At 55.4% G+C, this 9,203-nt stretch overlaps 1 protein-coding gene across 1 annotated transcript in view; it reads left to right on the forward strand.

Annotated features, from left to right (window-relative positions):
- Positions 1-9,203, forward strand: part of ILF3 (interleukin enhancer binding factor 3, 90kDa) — a gene marked incomplete at its 3' end in the record, with an annotated part of 20,013 nt that overhangs the window by 2,691 nt on the left and 8,119 nt on the right. Inside the window, 6 exon segments of the mRNA XM_009995046.1 lie at positions 4,475-4,586; positions 6,484-6,581; positions 7,099-7,210; positions 7,344-7,454; positions 7,750-7,949; positions 9,096-9,194. Coding sequence (XP_009993348.1) covers positions 4,475-4,586; positions 6,484-6,581; positions 7,099-7,210; positions 7,344-7,454; positions 7,750-7,949; positions 9,096-9,194 — 732 coding nt within the window.

The following is a 9,203-nucleotide window of genomic DNA, read 5'->3' on the forward strand; positions in this document are numbered from 1 at the left end:
GGTTGTCCCCATCATCTGGTTGGTTGGTTGGTTGTCCCCATCATCTGGTTGGTTGGTTGGTTGTCCCCATCATCTGGTTGGTTGGTTGGTTGTCCCCATCATCTGGTTGGTTGGTTGGTTGTCCCCATCATCTGGTTGGTTGGTTGGTTGTCCCCATCATCTGGTTGGTTGGTTGGTTGTCCCCATCATCTGGTTGTCTGTCCCCATCTGGTTGATCCCAACTAGTTGTCCCCATCTGGTTGTCCCCATCACCCTGAGACCTGCACAGAAACCAGAAACCATTGACACAACCAACCAACAATAATTGAGGAAAGCTCCATAAATCCTGGAGATCCTTCCTTCAGTGACTTTGGCCTGGACAGGGGACACGCTGGGCACTTTGTGTTGCAGAAGGTTGGGGAGGTGGTTCCCAGGTCTCCTCCTGTGGCTTGTGGAGCAACTGGAGATGCTGGTTGTGGAGCTCCCAGGTCCAGGCTTCCCAAAATCCCTTCCCTGGTGGAATCCATGACTGGTGGGGCTCCTGCTCCATCACCTTCTGCTCTCACCTGATCTTCTACAATCCTGGGGGCTTTTTTGAATGAGGGGGGGTGTTAATTTTCCACCTTGGCTGGATTTTTGGGGGGGTCCTGGTGCTTCCCTGTCCCTCCTTTCCCAGTTTTCCATCCTTTCATCTTCCTGGTGTGTCCATCTCAAGATCCATGGACCAACAGGACCTTCCCTGGGGCAGCTGAACCTTCAGTTCTTTGGGGAGGGGGGTCTCTTAATTAATTAACCCCTCCCAAGCTCATTCTAATTCATTGAGCCCCCCCAAACTCCCTCCAGCTCTAATTAGCTGACCCCCCCCAACTCTACAACTCTAATTAACTGACCCCACCTCCCCCAAACTCCCATCAACTCTAATTAACTGACCACCCCAAACTCCCTACAACTCTAATTAACTGACCCCCCGAATTCCCATCAACCCTAATTAACTGACCCTCCCTACAACTAATTAACTGGCCCCCCCTAAAATCCCTACACCTCTAATTAACTGACACCACCCCCAAAACTCCCTGCCATTCTAATTCATTAACTCCCCCAAACTCCTGCCCTTTTCACCCCCGCCTAATTAATTGACCCCCCAAACTCTTTCTACAACTCTTTAATTAGTTAATCCCCCCAACTCCCTAAAACTCTTAATTATTTGACTCCCCCTCCCCCAAACTCCCAACAGTTCTGATTAGCTGACCCCCCATTCTCATAATTGACCCCCCAAACTCTACAGTTCTAATTAACTGACACCCCCCCAATTTTGATAATTGACCCCCCAAAACTCTACAGTTCTAATTAACTGACACCCCCCCAATTTTGATAATTGACCCCCCCAAAACTCTACAGTTCTAATTAATTGTCACCCCCCCAATTTTGATAATTGACCCCCCAAATCTCTACAGTTCTAATTAACTGACACCCCCCCAATTTTGATAATTGACCCCCCCAAAACTCTACAGTTCTAATTAATTGTCACCCCCCCAATTTTGATAATTGACCCCCCAAATCTACAGTTCTAATTAACTGCCCCCCCCCCAACTCCCAACATCACAGGGTGGGCACTAACCCCCTTGGCATCCCATTTTTGGGGTCACCACTCACAGGGTGGGCACTAACTCCCTTTGCATCCCATTTTTGGGGGTCACCACTCACAGGGTGGGCACTAACCCCCTTGGCATCCCATTTTTGGGGTCACCACTCACAGGGTGGGCACTAACTCCCTTTGCATCCCATTTTTGGGGGTCACCACTCACAGGGTGGGCACTAACCCCCTTGGCATCCCATTTTTGGGGTCACCACTCACAGGGTGGGCACTAACTCCCTTTGCATCCCATTTTTGGGGGTCACCACTCACAGGGTGGGCACTAACCCCCTTGGCATCCCATTTTTGGGGTCACCACTCACAGGGTGGGCACTAACTCCCTTTGCATCCCATTTTTGGGGGTCACCACTCACAGGGTGGGCACTAACCCCCTTGGCATCCCATTTTTGGGGTCACCACTCACAGGGTGGGCACTAACTCCCTTTGCATCCCATTTTTGGGGGTCACCACTCACAGGGTGGGCACTAACCCCCTTGGCATCCCATTTTTGGGGTCACCACTCACAGGGTGGGCACTAACTCCCTTTGCATCCCATTTTTGGGGGTCACCACTCACAGGGTGGGCACTAACCCCCTTGGCATCCCATTTTTGGGGTCACCACTCACAGGGTGGGCACTAACTCCCTTTGCATCCCATTTTTGGGGGTCACCACTCACAGGGTGGGCACTAACCCCCTTGGCATCCCATTTTTGGGGTCACCACTCACAGGGTGGGCACTAACTCCCTTTGCATCCCATTTTTGGGGGTCACCACTCACAGGGTGGGCACTAACCCCCTTGGCATCCCATTTTTGGGGTCACCACTCACAGGGTGGGCACTAACTCCCTTTGCATCCCATTTTTGGGGGTCACCACTCACAGGGTGGGCACTAACCCCCTTGGCATCCCATTTTTGGGGGTCACCACTCACAGGGTGGGCACTAACCCCTTTTCTCACCCCTTTTTTGGGGGTCACCACTCACAGGGTGGGCACTAACCCCTTTTCTCACCCCTTTTTTGGGGGTCACCACTCACAGGGTGGGCACTAACCCCTTTTCTCACCCCTTTTTTGGGGGTCACCACTCACAGGGTGGGCACTAACCCCTTTTTTCATCCCATTTTTGGGGGTCACCACTCACAGGGTGGGCACTAACCCCCTTGGCATCCCATTTTTGGGGGTCACCACTCAGAAGGTGGGCAATTCCCCCTTTGCATCCCATTTTTGGGGGTCACCACTCACAGGGTGGGAATTCTCCCCTTCCCACCCCATTTTTTGGGGGGGAATCAGTGAGATGATGGTAAAATCTTCCCTTTTCCTCCCATTTTTTGGGGGTCACCCCTCAGAGGATGGACAATTCCCTCTTTTCACCCCATTTTTTTGGGGGGTCACCCCTCAGAGGGTGGGAAATCTCCCCTTCCCACCCCATTTTTGGGGGTCACCCCTCAGAAGATGGACAATTCCCTCTTTTCACCCCATTTTTTTGGGGGGTCACACCTCAGAGGGTGTGAGATCTCCCCTTCCCCTCCCCTTCCCACCCCATTTTTGGGGGTCACCCCTCAGGGGGTGGGAAATCTCCCCTTTCCATCCCATTTTTTTGGGGGGAATCAGTGAGATGATGGTAAAATCTCCCCCTTCCATCCCATTTTTTGGGGGTCACCCTTCAGAGGACAGACAGTTCCCCCTTCCCACCCCATTTTTGGGGGGGTCACCCCTCAGAGGATGGACAGTTCCCTCTTCCCACCCCATTTGTTTTGGAGGGTCACCCTTCAGAGGACAGACAGGTCCCCCTTCCTACCCCATTTTTTTGGGGGGTCACCCCTCAGAGGGTGGGAAATCTCCCCTTCCCACCCCATTTCTTTGGGGGGGTCACCCCTCAGAGGACAGACAGGTCCCCCTTCCCACCCCATTTTTGGGGTTCACCCCTCAGAGGGTGGGAAATCTCCCCTTCCCACCCCATTTCTTTGGGGGGGTCACCCCTCAGAGGACAGACAGGTCCCCCTTCCCACCCCATTTTTGGGGTTCACCCCTCAGAGGGTGGGAAATCTCCCCACCCCATTTTTGGGACCATCACCACCGAGATGATGGAAAATTCCCCTCTTCCATTTTTTTGGGGGGGTCACCACTTTGAGGATGGACAACTCCCCCCTCCCCACCCCATTTTTGGGAGTCACCACTGAGATGATGGGAAATCTCCCCTTTTCCTCCCATTTGGGGGGGGGGGTCACCCCTCAGGGGATGGACAGTTCCCCCTTCCCACCCCATTTTTGGGGTTCACCCCTCAGAGGATGGGAAATCTCCCCTTTTCCTCCCATTTTTGGGGGGTCACCCCTCAGAGGATGGACAGTTCCCCCTTCCCACCCCATTTTTGGGGGGCACCACTCCAAGAATGGACAACACCCCCCCTCCCCACCCCATTTTTGGGGGGGTCACCCCTCAGAGGATGGACAGTTCCCCCTTCCCACCCCATTTTTGGGGGGGTCACCACTGAGATGATGAACAATTTTCCCCCTTCCCACCCCGTTTTTGGGTGTCGCCACCACGATGATGGGAAACCTCCCCTTCCCACCCCATTTTTGGGTGTCACCACTCCAAGGATGGGCAACACCCCCCGTCCCCACCCCATTTTTGGGGTAATTCCCCTCTCCCTTTCCCCCTGGGGATACAACACCCACCTCTGAACCTCCAACCACCCCCTTTTTGTTCCCGTCGACGCCGGATTTTTCCCTCCCGGACCTGTTTTTTTTTCCCATTTCCCGCTTCCAAACCCACGTGTGAACTGCCCCTCTAATCCGGAGTGGATCTGGAGCAATTCCCACCTCCCCTCACACCTCTCCCACCTCCCCAACCCCCCTCTTGTTGCAGCCCCTGGAGCTGCTGTGTGAGAAATCCATCGGCACGGCCAACCGGCCCATGGGCGCGGGGGAGGCGCTGAGACGGGTCCTGGAGTGTTTGGCCTCGGGGATCGTCATGCCAGGTGGGTCTGCCCCACAGCCCCGGCCCCAGGCTCTGCTTCCCTGCTCCCCTCTCCTGCTGTCACAGGGTCCTGAGGGGACACGGAAGCTCCAGGGTCTGGTTTTGGTGTCACAAGGGTCTGGAGGGAACGTGGAAGCTCCAGGGTTTGGTTCCCTGTCCCCTCCTCTCCCTGGTGTCACCAGGTCCTGAGGGGACATGGAAGCTCCAGGATGTTGTTCCATGCCCCCTCCTGTCCCTGGTGTCACAGGGTCCTGAGGGACCTATGGAAGCTCTAGGGTCTGGTTCCATGTCCCCTCCTGTCCCCAGTGCCACCTGGGTCCTGAGGGGACCCATGGAAGCTCCAGGGTGCTGTTCTGTGTCCCCTCTCCCGGTGTCACAGGGTCCTGAGGGGACACGGAAGCTTCAGGGTGTTCCATGTCCCTTCCTCTCCCTGGTGTCACCTGGGTCCTGAAGGGACATATCAGCTCCAGGGTCTGGTTCCATGTCCCCTGTCCCCAGTGTCACAGGGTCCTGAGGGAGCCATGGAAGCTCCAGGGTGTTGTTCCATGTCCCCTCTACCCGTGTCACAGGGTCCTGAGGGGACGTGGCAGCTCCAGGGTGTTGTTCCATGTCCTTTCTTGTCCCTGGTGTCACAGGGTCCTGAGGGGACAGCTCTGGGGTCCTTGGGGTGACCCCACCACGTCATCAGATGTGCCTGTTGGCTCAGTTGGTCTCGTGGGTGAGATTGCAAACATCAGAGCAGCTTCTCCCAAGCTCGTCTTCAGGATGTTGCCCAAATCCCACCTCCTGGAAATGACTTTTAAGTCTTTGAGGGTCTTGTCCCTTCTTGTCCCTGGTGTCACGGGGTCCTGAGGGAGCCATGGAAGCTCCAGGGTGTTGTTCCATGTCCCCTCCTGTCCCTGGTGTCACCCAGATCCTGAGGGACCCATGGAAGCTCCAGGGTCTGGTTCCATGTCCCTTCCTGTCCCCGTGTCACAGGGTCCTGAGGGAGCCATGGAAGCTCCAGGGTGTTGTTCCATGTCCCCTCCTGTCCCTGGTGTCACCCAGATCCTGAGGGACCCATGGAAGCTCCAGGATGTTGTTCCATGTCCCCTCCTGTCCCCAGTGTCACAGGGTCCTGAGGGACCCATGGAAGCTCCAGGATGTTGTTCCATGTCCCCTCCTGTCCCTGGTGTCACAGGGTCCTGAGGGACCCATGGAAGCTCCAGAGTGTTGTTCCATGTCCCCTCCTGTCCCCAGTGTCACAGGGGCCTGAGGGACCCATGGAAGCTCCAGGATGTTGTTCCATGTCCCCTCTCCCCGTGTCACAGGGTCCTGAGGGGACACAGAAGCTCCAGCCATGACTCCATGTCCCTGTCCCCAGTGTCACAGGGTCCTGAGGGACCTATGGAAGCTCCAGGATGTTGTTCCATGTCCCCTCTCCCCGTGTCACAGGGTCCTGAGGGGACACAGAAGCTCCAGCCATGACTCCATGTCCCTGTCCCCAGTGTCACAGGGTCCTGAGGGACCTATGGAAGCTCCAGGATGTTGTTCCATGTCCCCTCTCCCCGTGTCACAGGGTCCTGAGGGGACACAGAAGCTCCAGCCATGACTCCATGTCCCTGTCCCCAGTGTCACAGGGTCCTGAGGGAGCCATGGAAGCTCCAGGGTGTTGTTCCATGTCCCCTCCTCTCCCTGGTGTCACCGGGTGACCCACAGCCCCACACCCTGAACCCCCCCAACTCCAAACCAGGGCAGGAAGTTCCCGTCCCATCCCGGTGAGCGACTCCTTGTCCTCCAGAGGAACATTCCCCAACGTTGGACTGGACGGTGTCGATCTCGGAAGGGAAATTAGTTTAGTCTCTTGAGCAAAACACCAGGATAATTCTCTGCATATCTTCCTTGTTTCCTGCCTTCAGATGGTTCTGGTATTTATGATCCTTGTGAAAAAGAAGCCACTGATGCTATTGGGCATCTAGACAGACAACAAAGGGAAGATATCACACAGAGTGCTCAGGTATAGTTTTGACTACAGATGTTACCAAAAAAAAAAACCCAATCCATGAGTTCAACCAACTGGGACCTCCCATTGGGGTCGTTGGTAGTGGAGTCACCTCCCCCCTCCCTTCTCCCAGGTCATTTGACTCTTCCAGTTGAGTTCAAAGCAACCCCAAAAAAAACCAAACCACGGGTTCCCGACGTGCCCGGAAGGGATTTTTGTGGCCAATTTAAGAAGCAAAAAGTTGATCAGGTTTAAATAGTGACTTTGCTACCGTGACCCTTTGGTTTTTTTGGGTTGAATCAGGTTTAAATAGTGACTTTGCTACCATGACCCTTCATTGTTTGTTTATTTGTTTTGGGTTGAACTGCCAAAAAAAAAGCAAAGCCAAAAAACCAAACCCAACCATAATTAAAACCCGGATGGATCAGCGAGTCCTACGGAGGAGGATTTCTGTGCAGGGGTGGGCAGTGCAGGGAGGAGTTGGGTGGAGCCCCCCCAGCTGGTCCCAGTAACACCAGTTCCCTCTTTCTAGCACGCCCTGAGGCTTGCTGCCTTTGGCCAACTCCACAAGGTCTTGGGGATGGATCCCCTCCCTTCCAAAATGCCCAAGAAACCAAAGAACGAGAACCCCGTGGACTACACTGGTAGGTACTGGGAGGAGAAACCACCCAACCCCACATCTCCCCAGGCTTGGATTGATTTCTCTTTCTGCTGCTGGAAAACAAGAACCATGAAAGGGGTTGTTTTTTTTTATTGTTGATGTTGTGGTGGTTCCAGTCCAGATTCCTCCCAGCACCACCTACGCCGTCACCCCCATGAAGCGCCCGATGGAAGAGGATGGAGAAGAAAAATCTCCCAGCAAAAAGAAGAAGAAGATTCAGAAAAAAGGTATTGAGTTGAGCAGAGGTAGGTACCTGGTGGTGGGGACACACCTGGAGATGTTGGGATGGGGTGGGGGTTGGGAAGGACTCTTGGGATGGGGGAGGAATTGTCATCAATCCAGGGGTGATCGGGGTGGGAATTGATGTTTAAAAAAACTCCATTTTGGGAGTTTAAATGAAACCAAATGGGGAAGAAAAAGAGGCAAATTGGGTTGAGGAATCACTGGGCTTGGTTGATGGTGCTTTGAAGGAGACCATGAACATCTTACACACCTTGGGGTGGGTTTTGTCTCCCTCTTCAGAAGAGAAACTCGAGCCCCCCCAGGCCATGAACGCCCTGATGAAGCTCAACCAGCTCAAACCTGGTCTCCAGTACAAACTGGTCTCTCAGACTGGTCCAGTTCACGCTCCCATCTTCACCATGTCAGTGGAGATCGATGGCAGCACCTTTGAGGCCTCAGGGCCTTCCAAAAAGACAGCCAAGCTGCACGTGGCTGTGAAGGTAGGAGCTCTGGGGTGGGAATTGGCTGCTGGAGGGAGGAGATCTCACCTCTCTTGGGGGGGGAAAAAGGGCAACGAGGTGAATGGTGGTGGCATCTGAAGTGGGTGAGAAGTGTCCTGAACCCGTCAGGATGGAGGAGTTGGAGGTCACAGGGGAGAGAACTTCACAGCTCTGAGGTCTTCCAAGTGGGGCCTGTGGGGTCTGGGGAAGGGCCCAGAATTGATCCTGGGGTTTGAGGGGTTCTTGAGTGGCCTCCTGGAGAGCTGACCCCAGAATCGGTTGGGCAGGGGCTCTTGGAGGTCCCCAAGAGTCCCTTGGTGCTCCACAAGAGGCTCTTGGGGGTCCCCAGGGGGCTCTTGGGGGTCCCCAAGAAGCTATTGGAGGTCCACAGGGGCACTTGGGGGTCCACAAGAAGCTCTTGGGGGTCCACAGGGGGCTCTTGGAGGTCCCCAAAAGGCTCTTGGAGGTCCACAGGGGCACTTGGGGGTTCACAAGAAGCTCTTGGAGGTCCCCAAAAGGCTCTAGGAGGTCCACAGGGGGCTCTTGGGGGTCCACAAGAAGCACTTGGGTGTCCACAAGAAGCTCTTGGAGGTCCACAGGGGGCTCTTGGGGGTCCACAGGGGGCTCTTGGAGGTCCCCAAAAGGCTCTTGGAGGTCCACAGGGGCACTTGGGGGTTCACAAGAAGCTCTTGGAGGTCCCCAAAAGGCTCTAGGAGGTCCACAGGGGGCTCTTGGGGGTCCACAAGAAGCACTTGGGTGTCCACAAGAAGCTCTTGGAGGTCCACAGGGGGCTCTTGGGGGTCCACAGGGGGCTCTTGGAGGTCCCCAAAAGGCTCTTGGAGGTCCACAGGGGCACTTGGGGGTTCACAAGAAGCTCTTGGAGGTCCCCAAAAGGCTCTAGGAGGTCCACAGGGGGCTCTTGGGGGTCCACAAGAAGCACTTGGGTGTCCACAAGAAGCTCTTGGAGGTCCACAGGGGGCTCTTGGGGGTCCACAGGGGGCTCTTGGAGGTCCCCAAAAGGCTCTTGGAGGTCCACAGGGGCACTTGGGGGTTCACAAGAAGCTCTTGGAGGTCCCCAAAAGGCTCTAGGAGGTCCTGGGGGCTCCTGGAGGTCCGTGCTCCTCAGCCACCTCCCCTCCTCCCCAGGTCCTGCAGGACATGGGTTTGCCCACGGGCGTGGAAGGCAAAGAGTCTGGGAAAGGCGACGAGTCTGCGGAGGAGACGGAGCAGAAGCCGGTGGTGGGGGCACCTCCC

Source organism: Chaetura pelagica, unplaced genomic scaffold, assembly GCF_000747805.2.
Source record: "Chaetura pelagica isolate M959 unplaced genomic scaffold, ChaPel_1.0 scaffold663, whole genome shotgun sequence".
NCBI classification, from domain to species: domain Eukaryota; kingdom Metazoa; phylum Chordata; class Aves; order Apodiformes; family Apodidae; genus Chaetura; species Chaetura pelagica.